This window comes from Rhodamnia argentea, chromosome 10 (assembly GCF_020921035.1).
Source record: "Rhodamnia argentea isolate NSW1041297 chromosome 10, ASM2092103v1, whole genome shotgun sequence".
Taxonomy (NCBI): domain Eukaryota; kingdom Viridiplantae; phylum Streptophyta; class Magnoliopsida; order Myrtales; family Myrtaceae; genus Rhodamnia; species Rhodamnia argentea.
The window spans coordinates 14,167,733-14,186,829 of record NC_063159.1 but is presented as its reverse complement, the minus strand read 5'-3'; the positions used below and the strand labels follow the sequence as shown (position 1 = coordinate 14,186,829).

The 19,097-nt window shown below is 38.7% G+C and overlaps 2 protein-coding genes across 2 annotated transcripts; both read right to left on the bottom strand.

Moving 5' to 3' along the window:
* Positions 1-362: 362 nt before the first annotated feature.
* LOC115728958 lies at positions 363-2,456 on the bottom strand. The gene is made up of 3 exons (XM_030659366.2): positions 2,296-2,456; positions 817-918; positions 363-695 (listed from the first exon to the last, which is right to left on the bottom strand). The coding sequence occupies exons 2-3, from the start codon at positions 908-910 to the stop codon at positions 547-549; spliced, it is 243 nt and encodes an 80-aa protein (XP_030515226.1). The 5' UTR covers positions 911-918; positions 2,296-2,456; the 3' UTR covers positions 363-546.
* Positions 2,457-3,923: 1,467 nt separating this feature from the next.
* Positions 3,924-17,832, bottom strand: LOC115728912 (protein SEMI-ROLLED LEAF 2). The gene is made up of 20 exons (XM_030659324.2): positions 17,578-17,832; positions 16,927-17,250; positions 15,996-16,070; positions 13,458-13,573; positions 12,514-12,628; positions 12,278-12,406; positions 11,045-11,092; positions 10,270-10,466; positions 9,975-10,168; positions 9,574-9,866; positions 9,281-9,430; positions 8,774-9,196; positions 8,115-8,264; positions 7,235-7,310; positions 6,101-6,228; positions 5,684-5,884; positions 5,455-5,595; positions 5,244-5,369; positions 4,885-5,121; positions 3,924-4,561 (listed from the first exon to the last, which is right to left on the bottom strand). Exons 2-20 carry the CDS (start codon positions 17,071-17,073, stop codon positions 4,397-4,399), a joined length of 3,111 nt encoding a protein of 1,036 aa, XP_030515184.2. The 5' UTR covers positions 17,074-17,250; positions 17,578-17,832; the 3' UTR covers positions 3,924-4,396.
* Between the last annotated feature and the right edge of the window lie 1,265 nt (positions 17,833-19,097).

The window sequence follows — 19,097 nt, the reverse complement described above, 5'->3', positions numbered from 1 at the left end:
TGTCACTAAATTTGAACCGATGCTAGAACTTCACAGCTTATAGAGAGTTGTTAGACAATAGGACAGGGAGAACTCGAGGAATGTTTCATATGAACTTTATATGTGAGCCAGGACATGGCTTTCATAGGAAGCCAGTCGCTAAATGCCACACTACACCCTAGTTGTCAAGGTATTAGATACAGAAGGCAGAGACTCATGACAGTCGAGATTCAAGATTAAGGGCGAGATTTGACGATGAAGTTTCGACGACAACTGGCTGGCCTACTATCCAAGGCCATCTTGTCTGTTTCTTCCCATCATTCTTTGCTGGCAAGGAGCATGGTTCTTGAATACTAAAACAGAACAGGGAGACAGAGAATTGTACCAATACAAACGCTTACACGCCCTATAGTGCGTTATTAGACAAATAGACCAAATTTTAGGAAGACTTCATACAAACATGATATTCAAGCCAGGACATGCCTATCACCAAAAGCCAGTCGCTATTTGCCACACTAGTTGACAAAGCATTAGATACAAAAGGCAGAGATCCGAGACCATTAAGATTCACAATTCAGGGCGGGATTTGACGATGAAGTTTTGACGGCTGATAGGATTCATAACAACTGGCGGGCCTGCCGTCCTAGGCCATGCCTGAAACTTCTTGTCCGTCTCTTCCCACCATTCTTTGTTGGCAATGGTCGGAGGTGTGGTTCCTGAACACTCAAACGAACATGAGGGAAAAGAAAATTACACCACATTCACATTCGCAACTTTCTGGTCAAGAGATGCATCCAAATACAGCAGTCAAACAAGACAATTGTAACTTCCACTTGCCTCCAAATATCTTCTTGTCAGCAATAAAGTGGTCAGCTGCAAATGCGATTGCAAATGATCCGAGCACAGCAGGTATTATGTACTTGGCCGGCATTTTTCCAACTGAAAAAGAAAATGGGATGGAAAAAAATGGAAGAAACCATAGATACATAGGCGAGAAAAGAGAGAGTGATCCTAGTATATACATACATAAAGAAGGCTCTGAAGGTTGAGTTTAGGCCATTCATTCTCCATTTTAAGCTGATTTCTTCTTTCAGACAGAACGAGATCCTTACAACTATTCATATGCCCTTAGTCTCCTATAACATTGCCCAAATTGGTGATCTATTGAGCACTTACCTGAAACCCATATGGGTGATAGGAAAAGCGTTGCAAAGAAGGCGCAGACAAGGTTGTTAATTGCATTAAACAAAAAAGAGACGAAAAAGCTTCATGGTGAGGGATAGACAAAACAGATACCAAACTGAGACGTTAACAGGAGAATCCTGCTTATGATATCTAGTGCTAAGCATGCCTAGCTCTTTCACTGCAACAATTTCAATGATCTCGAACACAAGCATTCCATAAGATTCAGAATGTACAAGCAGAAACAATGACTCCCCCAAGACTAACCGAACAAAGCCGCATCAATCAAACTCAAACAACCCAAGAACATAAGTCCTGAGAGCAATTCTACAACTAATGAAACTATGCTGCAATCTCATGCCAATTGCTAGACATTATCATAACATTGACCGTTATGAAGCAACTTTTTAGATAATCATAACCCAAAAGGTCTGAGCCACATTGAGGACCCATCCCTAACCTCAACTTTAGCTCGCCTCTTCGTTTCTAATTCCCAAGTTCCTACAGCTGCACGACACTTCTAAATTTCTGCAATTCCTCATCTTTACTGAACCATCCCTGCCACAATCTCAAAATAAGCCAACCCAGCAAGCGCCCACACACGTTTCCCTACAAAGATTTCAACCTCTCCTCCCCCACACACACCCAACAAGAAGAAGTAGCTCAAACCCAAAGTTCCTACAGCTGCACGACACTTCTGAATTTCCGAAATTCCTCATCTTTACTGAACCATCCCTGCCACAATCTCAAAATAAGCCAACCCAGCAAGTACCCACACACGTTTCCCTACAAAGATTTCGACCTCTCCTCCCCCACACACACCCAACAAGAAGAAGTAGCTCAAACCCAAAGTTCCTACAGCTGCACGACACTTCTGAATTTCCGAAAATTCCTCATCTTTGCTGAACCATCCCTGCCACAATCTCAAAGTAAGCCAACCCAGCAAGTGTCCACACACGTTCCAGTGAAACCTACTAGGATTTCAACCTCTCCCCCCACACACACCCAATAAGAAGAAGTAGCTCAAACCCAAAAACCTTCCCCAAGTTTTCTCTGCATTTTCCCACAAACACCCAAACAGAGAGCTTTCAAGCGAGCTAAAAATACCCCCACAAGACGAAAATTCTCACTCACCTGAGACCAGACCTCGTAAAGCTTTGCTCCGAAGTATGTCGGGAAGAAGAACGATGACTTTACTAGAGAACCCAACCTGCTTCGAGTTTCTCTTGGTAGCTTCTCGAGCCTTCCCTATATGATGCCGCGTGCACAGCTGCTGCGACAGATAACCCGATTCTTTGGGTTTTCTTCTATGGTCCCGTGCCCATGAAAAGTGGCTGTAGCCATGAGGGTTCTTTTTTTTTTTTTGGTCGGAATAGCCATGAGGTTCATTAATCACAGTAACCACGTTAATCTCGACGCGTTTCAGCATTTAAATTAATTAGATAATATTCGAAGGCTTATTTTTATTAAAAAAATAATTAATATTACGAAAAATCTCAAACTAATACACATGACACAAATTTATTTCAAACTATTTTTTTTATCACAAAAAACTTCAAACCGGTATATCTATGACAAATTTACCCTAAACTATTTTTTCGACCATAAAAAAAACCAAACTAATACATTTATGATAAATTTACCCCAAACTAATTATCAAACATGTGACAACTTTATCCTTTGTTAGTTTTAGTTAAATTGGATTAATAGCACGAAAAATCCAAATTAATTTACATGATATAAATGGAGGGTAAAAATCCCAAAAGTGCATATTCGGCAAGTGTCACGTGTCATCCAAATCAGCAATTTGACGATAAAATTTAACGAAAACTAATGAAGGGTAAATTTGTCATCGGTATACCAGTTTAGGGTAAAATTGTGAAAGGTGTACCAATTTATGATTTTTTGTGGTTAAATAAACAGTTTGAGGTTAATTTTATCACAAGTATATCGCTTTAAGGTTGTTCGTGGTAGTCATATATTAAATGTTACTGTGTATCGTGAAAATTACTGACCACATGAAAATTTTGCTTTTATATCACAAAAGTTATTAATCATAGTAAAAGTTACCTCAAAATATTATGAAAATACTAATCACGTGTTTAAGTATCTTGAAAGTTACTTTGACTTGAAATTAAATCACTAATCACATGCTACATTAATCCAATATAAATGTGAGTTTTAATAGTTATTCTTTTATGATAAGGTTTACTTGATTTGTATCCATTCGATCGCACGGCTCTCTATTTTTCTTTTGAAAGTTAACAGCCAAGATTACCCTCTGAATTCGGCATGGTGAAATTTAAAAATATCAGAGTTTCAAAAAGTCTTTGCAAGAATTCTACATAAATTCACACGTCAATATTTATTTGCCGAATTTGGCCAAAAAATTTATTTATCAAAAACTAAATATGAATAAATAAGTTGCTCCAACCAAGCCTAGTCAATTGCCCAGAAATAACAATTAAAAGAGGAGTGGTCGATTTGTTTAGCTTCAGAATTTAGAAATTTTCGCAAGAAAAAAACTTTTGATTACGAGATTCACCGACAAGCTGCGTAAAACAAACATTGTTTTACAAAGAAAATTGATGGGAGAACTAACTAGGCGTAGGATTCAAATTCTTGGTAGTGTGTTGGAGTCAACCATATTACATTGACAAGAAGCTCCAAAGCAGTAAGCCACGAGAATGGAATGAACTAATCGCGCATCCGGCACAATCCTAAAGAAAGCTACTATATTTGCTCTTGGCAGTCAAATGTAGTTGATGAACATAACATTTTTAGTAATAATGTAGAAGGATTTCCAGATGTTATATCTTGTTGGAGAATGTCATTTGCCTTCAGGCCTCGAAACTCGCCTACATCTCCATCCGAATACGAAGAAGGGAAGGGAAAACAAACAAGGAGGAGAGAGAACTGAAAGCCCTATCTATACATCAGAAGGATTCAACTAAGAAATGTGTGTGAACCCAGATGGGGTACCAACACTCTAGGAAGAGGACTCATGAGAATGTCCCCCAATCTGAGCAACACTTGAAGAATGAAAGAATTGGGTATGGAGTGACAAAATCTCGGAACCTTGACCAGCTTCTCCTGCATTCCAAGAAGACTGTATGTACCATAACTACGCGACAACTGCTTGGAAGCCTGGGAAATCTTTGAGCTCTATGTCCAACCATCACTAGCTTTATGCCAGTGGGTCCTGAACCCATGTCATCTTCATACTCCTGAAGGATCAGCAACCTGCAGCTTTTAAAAAGTTGTCGTATGGACTTGAAGCAGGTAGTCTGAAGAAGCTCGGGTTATGCTGGTATTCAGCCGAACACAACAATGTGGCAGTGCCAACAGTTGGTTTCTGCATATTGGCATCATGATCATTATCCAGGAAAGGATTACCAACCTGCAATGGTTCTTCGTCGGTTGAATATGTTAGAAACTGGCATTTCTAAGAGAAACTACACAGAAAAGGTAAGGGACCTCGGAAATTATATTGACTGAATCAAGGACCCTGAGGCTGTGGATGTAGCACCATTTGATGAACTACAAATTGAGTACCTTGATGTTGTGCTGCCCATTTCGGCTCAATTTATGATGCCCTTGCCTTGTGGCTTCTCTCTAAGAGAGAAGAAGACACAAGGCAAATAGAAAGAAGGCACCAGGGCTTTCATGGGAACGTAAAACACATGCAGACAAATTATGGTACTCAAGTAATGAATCGCTTACCCTGTGGTTTTGAGTACCCATCTCCGCAGGGAAATGAGATCCCATCTTCACGTCATTATTCTTTTGCAAAGTTAAGTTTGTCAAGCTTTCATGTTTCTGCTGGACGCTCATCACGTTGGACATTTTCTGCTGCTTTCCAATGAGAAGTGCCTCACAGTGCCGTGCAACTTCCTTGTAAGGCACGTCTGGGGCAGTTGAAACAGATAGTCTCCCTACTTGATGTGCAGTCTCCAGTACCTGAAAATTGGAGAACCAAACCAACATTATGGAAAGAAAGAACTATTACAAAAGTCAAACTTTGCAGAATCAATAACTGTCAATTCCATTTTAGTAGCTAAGTAATAATACAGATCACATACAGATTCTAAAAGTTGATCTATGCTCAAGAGATTGGGTACGCCCACGGCAATTTCCTCTAAATTCTGTTTAGTTTGACTTTCGAATGAATCCGTAAAAGCATCATCTTCCATAGGTAATAAAGGAGGCTGTTGGATAGAAAAGAAAAAAAGAAATTGACGTTAATGTCATTAATATCAAAAGAAAGTAAATATAATTGGCCACAAGAATTACATTATCATGAGATTCGCTCGTTCTCGATTCAAGCTGATATATTTTGCACGGAGAGTCCGTGAATGATTGGGACCCCAGAGGACAGACATCATCAGGCAAAAATTCACTGAGAAGTTGCTCCCTAACGATGGACAGGTCAGACTGCATAAAAGATGTTGGAGCTCAAGCAACATGTCAATATACAAAGTGTTTATAAACATTCAGGTGATAAAGGATATCTAGAAGTTACTTCCGGCAAGCTGCCCAAAGTCTTCAAAATTACAGAAGCACAGGATTCCCTTGTTTGATCCTCTGTGAACTGAATGTGAGAGAGAGATTTTAAGCCAGCGGCATCATCTTCTGTTGATCCATAAACATTGGTTTGATGTCCAGATCCAGTGTCTACAGCCTGTAACTTGCGATCTTCAACTAACTTCAAAAACGGATCGGCCTGATTCCAGCACAAAAATATTATTAGAACTAATAAAGTTGTTGCCGACGGCTTGACTGGACACCTGAGGAAGATGGAAAGAATCTCTTTTTGGAAAAACAAAGACGCCAGTATTTACGCGATAAGAGTGTGATATGTGATAGAACCAAATTCATTTTCGCATGAAGAATTCCTTGGAAGATAAAAGTTATCGAAGGGCTGAAATAAAACTCGCACCGTTCTTTCTGTAAGTGCTATCTTGGCACAATGAACAAGTGGAACAATGCCATAAGCCATTGAAGAGAATATGATCATTGAAGTAGACAACGTGAAAAGAGACCTCCGACGTGATGGTGGCAATGGTCCTGTAGAATGAAGCGTATGAATCAGATTTAGAGTGAGATATAGCAGATGTTTTACTGGAAGTAAAGCTCGTCCAAGGCCAACTTTTTAGTATGGCATAATCTATGTCTGCGTCTTTGCGATTAGTAAAATTACAGGGAGCCATTACTGTGGTGTCTTAACTTCTCTTTCAAATTATATACGAAACATGGACATAGAATTCTTTCCGTACTTTTTCAAATATTGACCTGAAATAAGCAAAAGAGCCTCCTGATTACAATGATCGTTGTCATCTCAGCATAGGCACAGAGACATCTACAGTTTTTTCAAATGAGGAAATAAAGAATAAGAATTATTAATAGATGCAAAGTCAAATTAGTTGGCTGAGACAGAAATCATCAGCTTTAAACATAGAAATCAGATAAGTTATGGAACCTGAAGCTATGGCATTTCTGGTCCCGCAATGAAGAGATGATCAGCCTCATAGGAACAATTCTCAAATCAAATTGACATCGAGTAATTCTACCTTGAATCTTATCATGGGAAGGCAAAAATGAACAACATTCTAAGAAATTAAAGCTAGCAGAGCCACAGCAAGTCATGAAACATTGCCCAGGAGTTTAACTGCTGGAGAACTTTGAAATTAAGTCAATCAACAAAACAACTCTTACATGCTAAAGAGGACCTACAAAGAAATATTTTCTAGAGCTTCGTCGATGGTTATGCTTTAAAGCGGCTTTCTTATGGAGTCCAAGCGGTTCAGGATCCTACCCACATTTAAAGCATCGATCATTTTTCAATCAACCTTCCTTAACATAACAAATTGAGTGACATTACATGCTACTATGTGGTTGAAATATAGTTTATCTTAGCATCACTAGTCCCTTTATTTGACGTCAGTAATTGCAAGAACAATCATTCATAATACTAGGCACATAAAAACTGATTGTCATCACAAAGGAAAGGAAATATCAATCCTTGTCCGGTAAAACCATAAATAATGCATAAGATAAAAGTTTAGTAGATGACCTCCTTCTTTGATAGAAATGTTACGCAAGGAAAAGGCGAGCTGGAAACTTCGAACCAGCGCCTCATTGCTGGAATTCTGCAAGTAAGACAAAAAATTTATGGACAGAGTCCATAGATTTCATTCATCAAAATAATGCCATCTAAGTACTAAAATGCAAGCATTTACATATTTTCTGGCCAGTTACAACAAGTATTTACATTGATTGGCATTGTACATGAAATCATCATTTACATCACAAACTCGAAGTACGAAAGTATGCAACCGCATTACCGATCTGCTAAGGCTAAGTTTATTATGGGTCGAACATGACCCAATGACCAAATTTATCCCAATCAAACATCGTAGAGCCAAAGTTGCCTGATACGGAACGAAACCCGATTCAATTTGTTTGCCATGTCGAAATGTCCTAAGACTGCTGGTAATGTCCCAAAAAAAAAAAGTAAGAAAAGCTGAATTGTCCCTAGAGTAAATGACCAGAAATTTATGGTCCAAATCGTGCTCATCATGTTAAGTATGCCACACTTGCTTTTCTTGATATCCTTCTACACATCCTTTTACGAAGAATCCTTACAAGGTGGCATTCTGATAAAAAAAAGATGAGAAAAATTGACAGGCAAGATTACACATTCTGAACTTAGTAACACCACATTCTGGTTTCGTGAAACTTGTAAAAGCAACATCTAAGTCTTTTGCCATGGAGACCAAGCACACTACGAAGAATTCTTTTTCCATTAAGTGGAACTGGTTGCGTGGATTCTCTTGCAACTGAACTGCAGTAATTCTCTCAAGGGTGCGACAACATGAACATAAATGATGAGAAGGAATGCATTTGCATGACATGTAGCGCTATACAATCTGAGAAATAAACCTCAGTGATACCTTGGCTCTAGAAAACAGCAAAACAAGGCTGTATGTGTGCGCAATAGCTTCAAAATTTTCAGGCATGTTTGCTGGGGAAATAGACTGCGCCCAAATGGATGAAAGTAACAGAGTGATCTGGCGGCTACTCAACCTGAGAGGAACAGCCTCCTGAAGTCCAAAAAACTTAAGAACTGTCATCTCATGCATATAGGAAATATGTATTGCTACACCTAAGGAAAAATATTCTTCACCGTGTAAAAATGACCAAATTGATATGTGAGAAAATACGATTTTGGCTCCAGTTAAAAGTTAGACTTGCATACAAGAGAAAATGATGCTAAATTGGATTATAATCGTCTATCAACATATCGACAAATTGGTCCGATTCACGTTCAAGTTCAAGACCCATTTATTACAGATAAGAATACTACTGCATCATGAAGCAGCAAGATGAAAGACTCAATCAAACAAAAAATGGGGTGGCCAAGACTTGTCATTTAGCATCAGTCTAAGACTGATTAGATAGTCATTTAGCATCAGTATAAGACTGATTAGATAAGAGCACAAACTTTAGTTCCTTAGCTTCAGAAATTTCATGTGGTCAATAAATTGGCATAAGGAAGCTACCCTTCAACAAAAACGACAAGAGAACTGACAGATGCATCTTTGAGACTCACCAATTCCTTCTTTAACTTGCTCACAGGATTCACAGCTGTATTCAGTGGTACAGAAGGCTTTCTGATGCTGTATGCTCGACTGTATGTTGACCTCAATCTGCTCAGCATCCCAATATTGTTATTTCTTGTATCCCCCTCACTGTTCTCTTTATCATCCTGAGGAGCGTGATCTCTCGACAAAATCTTCTCGTTTCTCAGCTTCTCAAAGAGGGCAGCAGAAGATGAAAATACTGAGACAGTTCTTGAAAGCGTCCTAGGAAGGTCTGGCCCCTTCTGGGACTCAGAAATAAGAGAAGATGGGCATGGGCAAACTGAAGATGGAACAAGAACAACTGAAAAGATGCGGTGAGCTGCAACTCTTGTTTCATGGTCTGGATGCACCATAGCTGGCAGTAATTGATGGAATAGAGCCTCTGGGAATGCCTAAAAGAGGAGGAAGTAAACATCATTTGTCAAGATGAAACCAGCAAAGACATGATAATGAAATACTTAAACTTAATTTCTTGCCTTATTCTGATATGTCAAATTTGGTAGAGAAGCAACAATTTGGGCAGTGCGATAAACAGCAGAAATTGTTGTTCTGGCTATAACTGTAATGGTGGAGATATTCTCCAGCATAACAGCCATAACGTCAAGTATCGGACCTGCATCTCCTACCTGTCACAATGTCAATGCAGTCTATAACCCAACATCATGTACAAATTATCTGTCCAGAGAAAGAAAAGCGATAAATGGAATGCCAGCCTCACAAGCAAAAAAAAATTGACCAAATAGAGGGTGCAAAACTTAGAGAATAGAACCTTAAGAGACAGTTGCACCAGACACTCATCCACGACCTCTTGGAATTTTCTGTTCCATTTAATTACATCTGCTCCCAGATTAGCATCATCAAGCGAGCAGTGTATACTTTTCCTCAGATGCCTCATGACATCACTTACTGCACCTATAATGGCTACTGAAGGTTCAACCTTTGCATGCTGAGCAAGGAAGGTTGTCACCTCAACAATGTCAATCTGCATACTGGGCTGTTTAAGGACATTTCGATGATCAAGATGCTTGATTAGTATGGACAGCAAAAAGTGTGTACTTTGACCTGTGAGGAAAAATAAAAAAAGGATCTGTAATGAACAAAACATTAAGTTTGCAGATTGGCAAAAATCTCTGGCAATGGGCTTCTACTGCAATTAATAGATCCAATTACCAGAACTCTCCATCAAAATTTGCATGTCCTTCAGGACAGGAAAGGCAAGACCATGTTCTGAAGACCACAAATTTCCATTATCAAAGTAACGGAACAATGATTCTAATACTCGCCGGATTGTGGTCGCCTCCTTGGCTAGCTTGGTCATGTTATGAACACAAACCCGGGACCAAAAGCAAGGGTTCTTCACATCCCTATTGGCATAAAATGGAGAAGTAAAATTCTAGACTGTTCATAATTACAATCAACGAAAAAAGCAAATACGTAATATCAATTCCATTTCATGAGAGATTACACTGTCGCATTTACTTCTCCTTTGTCATTAACAAGGTTCTTCCAAGAAGGAACCCTGATTGTGACTTCTGGTGATGCAGAGACATGACCCTCATGTTTGAGCACTTCTTGTACCCAACGATTCTCAGAGCCTTGCTTGTTTGGGTCTTCAGAGACTTTCTTTGCATGCCCATAATTTTCCAAGACCACAGAAACCACCTTAATAGTGAAAGGGAAAAGAGAAAGTAAATGGGTAGTGGCAACAGACTTGCAGGTTTGTGAATAAATTTGTCGGTTGTTATTTGCAATATAGCAAAGATGCTAAGAGGATTTTGTATTTAAATCATAGAGATCAAATACTATGACAGAAATAAACCTTTGAGAATCATCATATGCCGGTCAGCATAGTTTGATCCAAAGCTTCAGTTGCAACATATAGTGGGAGGGAATAGTCAATATTGACATTTAATGAAAAGGAACTATTGTGGGTCAAGTTTGAAGGTGCATAGTTGTGCAATGATGTGTAAACTGTGATCCAAAGCTTTTGTTAGCATCAGTTGTGATCTAAAGTTCGGCATGATGCTTGAAGGTACAAAGTATGTAAAGGGTTCTACATATGCAAGCCTTCTGTTTACCAGAATAAGAGTGAGGGTGGGGCAAAAAAAAAAAAAAAAAGCTCAAGGAAAATCCTATCGTCAAGGCATGACTTCGTGCAGATGCTGAAAAATGTGGAATTGCAATAAGAATCGGCAAATTCTTCAGGCAACAGTCAAGAAAAAGCACTTCGATATACTCACATTGTCAAACTCGCCTGAAAAATGTGAATATTCACCCATGAACCAGATCTGCACAAGAATGCATGAGGTTTAGTGCTTCAGCGCAGTTGACAAGCTAACACTTAATGGTCATTAAAACCAATGAATAGGAAGGTGATTACTCAAACTTTAAGAATGCACACAATGCAACTACCGCTACAAGCTAAACATCCGCTGTTAGTCCAAAATATAATCATATCTTACAAGCAGATCAAGCATCCATAAATTTGACAAATCTAACGAATAAGCTCCAGATTATCCCAAGGTATCGACATCTTATGGCTAGGTACAAATATCATCCAACTCACTCTCTTTGTGAGTCCTACACTATCCTCGAATTACCCCAATAGACTATGGGTTACTTGCTATTTCCTCCATAGACTACAATAATAGTTACAGCTCTAAAAGTGCAAACCATGTTCCTCAATCACAAACCACGTTCTTCCTTTGTAGACATGGATCAGAAGAACATTTCAAATTCACTTGATTCAAGGCCATTTCACGGTCCGTAAATTTGATCTCAGTTGGGCCAAATCCTTAAAAGAGAACTCCATTTGTCTATATGGAGTGGGTGCTACCTACAGATCATACAACATTTTCACTCCAATCTGTGTGGGACTAGGGTCTCAGGTCAAGAATCCTGACATTCTACCACCGTCCTTGATTCACCAGCCACAGAGATGGGAAGTCCGGGAGGCTATGGACCCACAATGAAAGGTGTCACTCTCAAACAAGCCACCACCAGATGATTCAAAGACATGAGCATGAACCAATTGCCTTCACAGTGCGAGAGTAACTTCTTCGTGCAATCATAAAACCAATTCAATAACTAGAGTTCTTGGAGACTAAAATGACATGAAATGGCCCCTTGCCACTTTATACTCTCCCAAAAGAGGCTTCAATAAGTGAAATAGAAGGGAGCTAATGGCATGATGCCACCGGATCAACTTCTGCTTGAGGGATAGCTTCGTAACCAAGTTCTACTGATGACTTAAACTGAAATGGGGCGAAGACAGAAGGAGAGGGAGCAGTATGCATGCTCATGTGGTGAACAGAACTACAATTATTGTGTCTCTCCTCTTTCCATTTGATCAGAAGATACAATATGGTTAATATACTATCAGTATCTGTATTCTCGTTAGCTATTTCTCTCCACAAATATGAGGTCAAACGAAACCTTAAGGTTATGCAATTAACTGGGACAAAAGAACATACCATAGAAGAAAGTGCCTGTAGACCAGCTGCACGTAAATGCTGTGCTCTCTCATCTTGGCCAAGTTCTTGAGCTAACTGACAGAGCTTCGGAATAAAGCCTTCTAAGTTAAACATGTAGGTGCCATCCCTCTAAAAAATAAGATTAATTAAGCAAAATTTTGACGTTCACATGAAGACCTCGACAAATAAAATTCTCAATCTAAAGTAGAGTTTACATATCCAACATTAGAACTCACTTGATTATTTACAAAGTCAAAAAGGTTCTGACATCCTATTAGTTGCATCTCATCCTGTCTTGTTTGATCCAGCAAAATGCTAATTATGCTTAGTAGACTACTTGCAAACAGAGGCCTGTAACATAAGTTTAAGGTTAGACAGCACACACATAGTCGATGGATGTAAGACAAGTGACTGCCTCTTTCCTGATGAGGAGATGGGGAAAAGGCCACCTGAGATATGCAACAGGTACAAACCATTCCATTGAGCGACATATACTAAGAGGCAATAAATGGAAAGCAAATCACCATGGAGCACGTACACTTCAATTACTATGATTCCAAGTTTGATTTCAGTTGTTGTTCAAGGTTCCAAGTAGGCCAATATACATACTCTGACTAAATCCCATGGTTTAATAAGTGAATTGGGAAAAAGCCTCTTTATCTTGCAGTATCTTTAAAATACATTACAGTTTGTTTGCTGAAACTCATTTTTCCTTACTAACTAAACAGTAAGTTGCAACTATTAAGCACCAATCCAGCCACAAAACCACTGTTTAAGGAAAAAAATCTCTTTCCCACTAGATAAGTTGACATATCCATTGTTTGTTAGCAGGAAATGCCAGAGTCCATTCTGCTCATATAGTATGCTTCTGTAGATATTTTCCCTGAGATGTGGCTGCACAAGCCTGATAGAGTTCCCCACCATAGAACTCAACAGTTACACCTACTTCCATTATGATACTCTCAAATCAATTACAAAAAACAAACCAACAAAATTTTTGCAGAGAACTGTTCCCAGTATGGCAAGAAGGGCCACAACTAAAAACAGTAATTTAAAGGACGGTCAGATCATCTGCCATTAATACAGGTACATGAACCCTGTACTAAGATATCGTTACAGAGTGATGTATATGAATGCCATACGGAGAGAACCGATGCGTGTTGAGGGAAGGCAAACTCACATTTGATCCTTACAAGAAATTAGCAATTTCCTGTAGATACACATGACAATCTTGGCCGACCGAAAATTTTCAGTTCTCAACTCCTTGTAACATCTTTGTTCAAGTGTGCTTGTGATCTGATCAGAATTAGCAACTATCACCAAGATGAAAAGACAAAGCATAAAGTCTAGCATTTTCTAAACGAACTTGTAAGCCTTCTACTATAAACCAATTACCAGATACACATAAACAGTAAGACAAATAAAACTTTTCCTGTCAGCGCCGAATTTAAATAAAGTTAATAAGAAGAAGAAAATGCATTGGAAATTTGCATTTTGAACAACATCAAAAGAAGTATAAATGAGGAGGGCAAATAATATGAGAGGCACCTTGAAATTTTAATTAATTATCCTGCACAACGTTTGCTTCGGAAACCTAAAATGACCAACCTGAGGTCTGAAGAATGATTCTACAATATTTCGTTTCTTTCCAATGGGAATGGGATATTTTCATATATAGTGCAGACAAGGGGATGGAGAGACCTGAACTTAGACACAACACCTCAAAAAGAATGGCCCCCCACCAAGTGAGTCAGCATGAAAGAATGGCCCTTGTTTTTTTAAATTCATTGATCTGATAGGTGTAATAACAAATTTGTCATCTTCATCATGAAAAAATTTCAGATACATTTGCATATCAACAATCCTTGTGGTTTCAAGAACTCAGCTTGATGCAAGTGTAGGTTTTTCAATGAGACGGATTGACTTTGAAAAAATATTGTGCTTGTTCCTTAAGATTGATATAGCATGGCTGTCTAGAAAAACCAACATCAAATATTTTATATCAACAATGGCCTTTTTCTCTCTATCCTCAGCCATGCTGGAAACCCGTGTATTTATGAACTGGCAATTCCCCAGAATGCGGGCCCAACAAGTATCTCGACCTTCAGTTTCTTATGTCATAAGGTTATCTTCTAAACTTCAGACTGTATTACATGGCAGTTACCATGATTGCCAGAGTATAAATAGAGGGAGCTATACTTTTTAAAGCTCTTCCTTTCCCACACAAGTCAACATGCTTGGCACCTGAACAAGTTATAGTCCACACCAGGGAAAATAGTCATTGATTGTTGAGTCGTCCCTAAAAGTAGACATTTGCTGAGGGCTGAGAATATCATTGAGTGTTTACAACCACAGAGATGCGACCTGACCCTTTATAACTCTCCTACGTACAGGAACTATGGAATTACAGACTTTTGACATTACACTAGCCCGATCAATTTCTTGACTTCGTCCACAGTGACACCACTTGCTTTCATTATCTCTTCAACGACAGGACCAGAACCCAAATCTAAAAATCATCAAGCAGCCAAGCTACCTCAGAACATTAATTACATATGAGAGTTCAATTTAGCGCCCCCATCCAGAGTTACAGCTTCTTCTAGCTGGTAAATTATGGCATTTTTTCACGAGTCAAAGCTCCACCCCTTCTTTGTCAAGCCATTCCCAATATCTTGTTGGTTGCATCTCCCCCATTATTTTCTGATCAAAGGCCGTCTTAGCTGCAATGTCTAATTTCTATGTGAATTTTTCAGAGGCGTATATACCTATAAACAGAAGTTTGTTACTGAGAGCATGATATGAAGAAAGGAAGAGATCGGCCGAAACTTACCTGGGGGAAAGTAGTAAAACAAGATTTAATGGAGTGGGAAATAGATTGGCGTATGGCTTGTCTTATGACAGAGTGGAGAAAAGCTATTAGCATTGTGGAAGGGCAGAATTTCTATGTTCCAGATTATCCTTTTTAGTCCTTTTTCCCTAAATATATTTATATATTTTTATTTTTATTTTTATTTTTATATAATTATTTCTTTTCCCTCAATCGGTCTTGCTTTTATTTTATTTATTTTTGGGTTCATCGACCGCCGACCCCAACTAGTTTGGGATAAAGGTGGTGTTGATGTTGATGTTGATGTTGATATATACCTATAAACATCAATCCCAAAACCCTTGTGTCAACATAGTTTTCAGTTTCAGAGCTCCACTGGACAGGAAATTTGGAACATCAGAAGTTTTGGATTATCCACCAATCTTTTTTTTTTTTTTTAACTTAAAATAATTACCCTTCGCTCTTGATTTCAAACTATATTCCTGCTTCTACACCCTGATTTTGAAGGGTCCATGCCAAATCATAGGCTTGCTCAAAATGACCATCTAAACTCTCCAGAAAAAATCATTCAAAATGTTTTCTAATTCTTTATGCTGGGTAAAAATGATAGACAATTCATAGAAGAGCTTCTATAACAAGCTACAGAATTTCCATTAAAGTATCCAACTAAATTCATTATTCAAAGCGCAAAGCTCTTCTACAACAGAATAAACTCGTCAAGATGCAATACAACCAGATATTAGTTGACTAAAAACTCAATCCAATCAAGTGAACCCACCAATTGACAATGCTGAATGGATGTACAGTTCTACACTGTGGCCCAGTTATTTTCAGCATAGTTGAGCATAAATAAGAATGCAAATTAGGACATTATCTATCCCATGACAGTACCTTTGGTATACGCAAAGGATTTTTAGCAGCATATTCACACAGTTTCCCAATTTTCCGGTCATTTGGCTCTTCATCCTGTCATAATGCAAGGCAACATTCATTGACAGCACATAGAAGAAAGAATAATTCAGAATAAGAATATCAACAGCTTGTAAAGATTTGGGTTTTCTAAAATATAGAAAGGTAACATTCCCACTTGTTTTGTACTAAATATTCACTGTGTTAAGATACATATGAGCACTCCAAAGGCAAGTCCCTCTTAGTGCAGTAAAACCATGCTAAACTTCAAAAAGGACTGACATAAAGAGTTGAATCAACAGAGCCACTAATATCTGCATTAAGAGGAGGCCAATGAGGTACTGTGGCAAAGAGGCCTAATATCAGTTCCAACCAGTCATTCTCTCATCTTTGCCTGTGCGCATTCAAGAGCATAGGTGCGCAACCCTGTGGATGCAATTACGGCTAGAGTATCTTCTGTAGCTCCAGATTATCCCAATGATTTATCCTGACATCTGTCCATCAGTGACGAGATCACTTCTATCTCTTCCGGATTCATCTTGTTGACCATGATTGCAATGTTAACCAAGAGTTGAGTTTTGCACATGGCTTATATCCTCTAGTAAAGCAATTGATAGATATAATGGTTTCTGCATTTGAAGCTTGCTTAGCAGCATAGCTGCTGTCTAGGTCATGATAGACTCCTGCTCTTGCTTACCAAACATTTAATAATAATAAGTAAGCCCTTGGCGATGATGCTGGTGCTGTCTACACTTAGTGAAGAAACCAAAAGCTTGACCGAAAAAAAATAATTTTACTACACCAACTGAATTCAAAAGTCATGCATCCATTTAAACAAGCCCAGCAAGTTTCTTTTTAAGTGTTAATCAGCTAATAAATTGCAAAACCGAAACCGAGCTTGAAGATCACTAACCTGGTTTTTCGGGAATATATCGGAAATAAGCTTCTTGTACCTCTTCACAGGCTGTCTAGACCTCGCCCTCATCGCCGGGCAGAAGAAACAAAGACTGCCGCAAACAGGCAAAACTTGCCTGGAGATCACACCCGAAATAACACTCATGTTTTCCAAATCACCCTGCAATCACGGCTGGAAATTCCAAAGATAATTCCGACCCCTCACACAACCCTTCTTTCCCTTTGCAGAACCAATGTCAGAGCTTGTACCGTGGGCACGCAAGAAGGGAAAGAAAGGCTGCCCGGCAATGGAATGCGTAACCTCGTCAATTCGACAACCAGCCTGCAACGATCATCAATCTAAGGTCACTTCTAGCTCCCCCCAACAAATGCTGATTCCGAAACTTCAAAAATCAGAAAAACTTTATGATAAAAAAAAGACCCAGCAATCAATGAACCCATTCGAGCTCAATGTCCGCAGATTTTACGCAGATTTCAGCAAAATGCACGAGCAAATGAAGCTCGGCATAGGATCACATCAACCAAAAAAACACGGGGAGACAGCGCATTGAGAGGTGAACAAGATTGGTCATCGGAAAAAGAAAAACAAAATGGCGATCAAATGTGGGTGCGAAATGGAAAGAAGAAAGAGAGAAGGACAAAGAAATACCTCGAAAATCACTGAGAGAGCAGGCGGAGAGGCTGGAAATCCTTGGAACACATGCGATGAAAAATTGCAAATTTCTCTGCGATGCGAAATGTGGCACCGCAAAACTCTCTCTCTCTCTCTCTCTCTCTGATCGAATGAGCGCCTGCCGAAGCGCTTGTAAATGTCTATTAACGCATTCAACGGTTTCGACATGTGTGGGTCTCACGCGACACGATTGTGGAAGGCCACCACCACCACCACGGCTGATTTTTTTCTCTTTTTTTCTTTTTTTTTTTCCGTTTGGATTTCTTGAACTCTTATTTTCTTCCGACCAACAAAGGATTTCTCTTTTTATTATTTTCCTTTTTTTTAAAACTGGGGCAGAGAGAGTTCTTGCTTTTTTTTTTTTTTTTTTTGGGTGCTTGTTTTGGTTCCTTATTTTTGTCATTTGGTTTTGATTATGCAAATTTTTGGTACTGGGTGTGTTTGAATTAACGTCAGTTTCTCGCGGGAACGATGTCGTGGTGTGCTGTCTTGACAGTTACACCCTTGGACAGCGAAATAACGCCTGACGTCATCCCTCCCCTATTACATCGTCTACCGCTTTGTTTGCATTTCATGCGTTAGTCAATCTTGAGTGGTTCTCCGACCCAAATAAAAAAAAAATCTTGAGTGGTTCTTCGACCAAAAAAATAATAAAAAATCATGAGTGGAAATCCGACCAAAAATAAAAATCATGAGTGGAACTTTTTAAGTGCAGGCCTTGTGGGTTTATGCTTCGCCCAACTTTTTATTTCTCCATGCAAATTTATAACATCATCAAATTTTTCAAAAATATTAATGCCACGAAAAATCTTAAACCGGTGCACATATTATAAATTTATCCCAAACTAGTTTTTGAACATGAAAAACCTTAAACTGCTACAACTATGATAAGTTTACCCTCAAATTAATTTTTTGACTACCAAAAATCTTAAACCGATACACGTATGATAAATTTATCTCAAACTAGTTTTTGAACACGAAAAACCTCAAATCACTACAACTGTGACAAGTTTATCTCAAACTAATTTTTTGGCTACCAAAAAATCCAAACTTGTATACCCAAAACAAAAAAGTCCGGATTTTTAGGATGAGAACAGTGCGGGGAAAACTGTGAGTGAGAATTAGAACAACGGGATAAGAGCTTCTGGGTGATAGGATCAAAAATTTCTGGCTGAATGTTGAAATACGATGTTGGGCCTGGTCATGATGTGATGAAGAGATTGCTATATGAGTTGAATTTGCGTGGGAAGTGGGAAGGCTAGGACTTTGTGCTAATTTGTGCGGTAGGGAAAACCCAAAACTAATACAACTATGATAAATAGAGTGTAAAAACCTTAAATTGGTATAGTAGACTCAGCAATTTGACGGTAAGATTTAACGAAAACTAATGAGTGGTAAATTTGTCATGATCGTATCAATTTGAGATTTTTAGGAGTAAAAAAATTAATTTAGGGTAAATTTGTCACGGGTGTATCGGTTTGGATCTTTCGTGGTCA

Coding starts and splice junctions, on each gene's coding strand:
- LOC115728958 (XM_030659366.2), bottom strand. CDS start 910: ATGCCGGCCAAGTACATAATACCTGCTGTGCTCGGATCATTTGCAATC. Junction 696..816: donor TGACAAGAAGATATTTGGAG/GCAAGTGGAAGT, acceptor TTGAGTGTTCAG/GAACCACACCTCCGACCATT.
- LOC115728912 (XM_030659324.2), bottom strand. CDS start 17,073: ATGAGTGTTATTTCGGGTGTGATCTCCAGGCAAGTTTTGCCTGTTTGC. Junction 9,867..9,974: donor AATTTTGATGGAGAGTTCTG/GTAATTGGATCT, acceptor TTTTCCTCACAG/GTCAAAGTACACACTTTTTG. Junction 5,370..5,454: donor CGAGCGAATCTCATGATAAT/GTAATTCTTGTG, acceptor TCTATCCAACAG/CCTCCTTTATTACCTATGGA.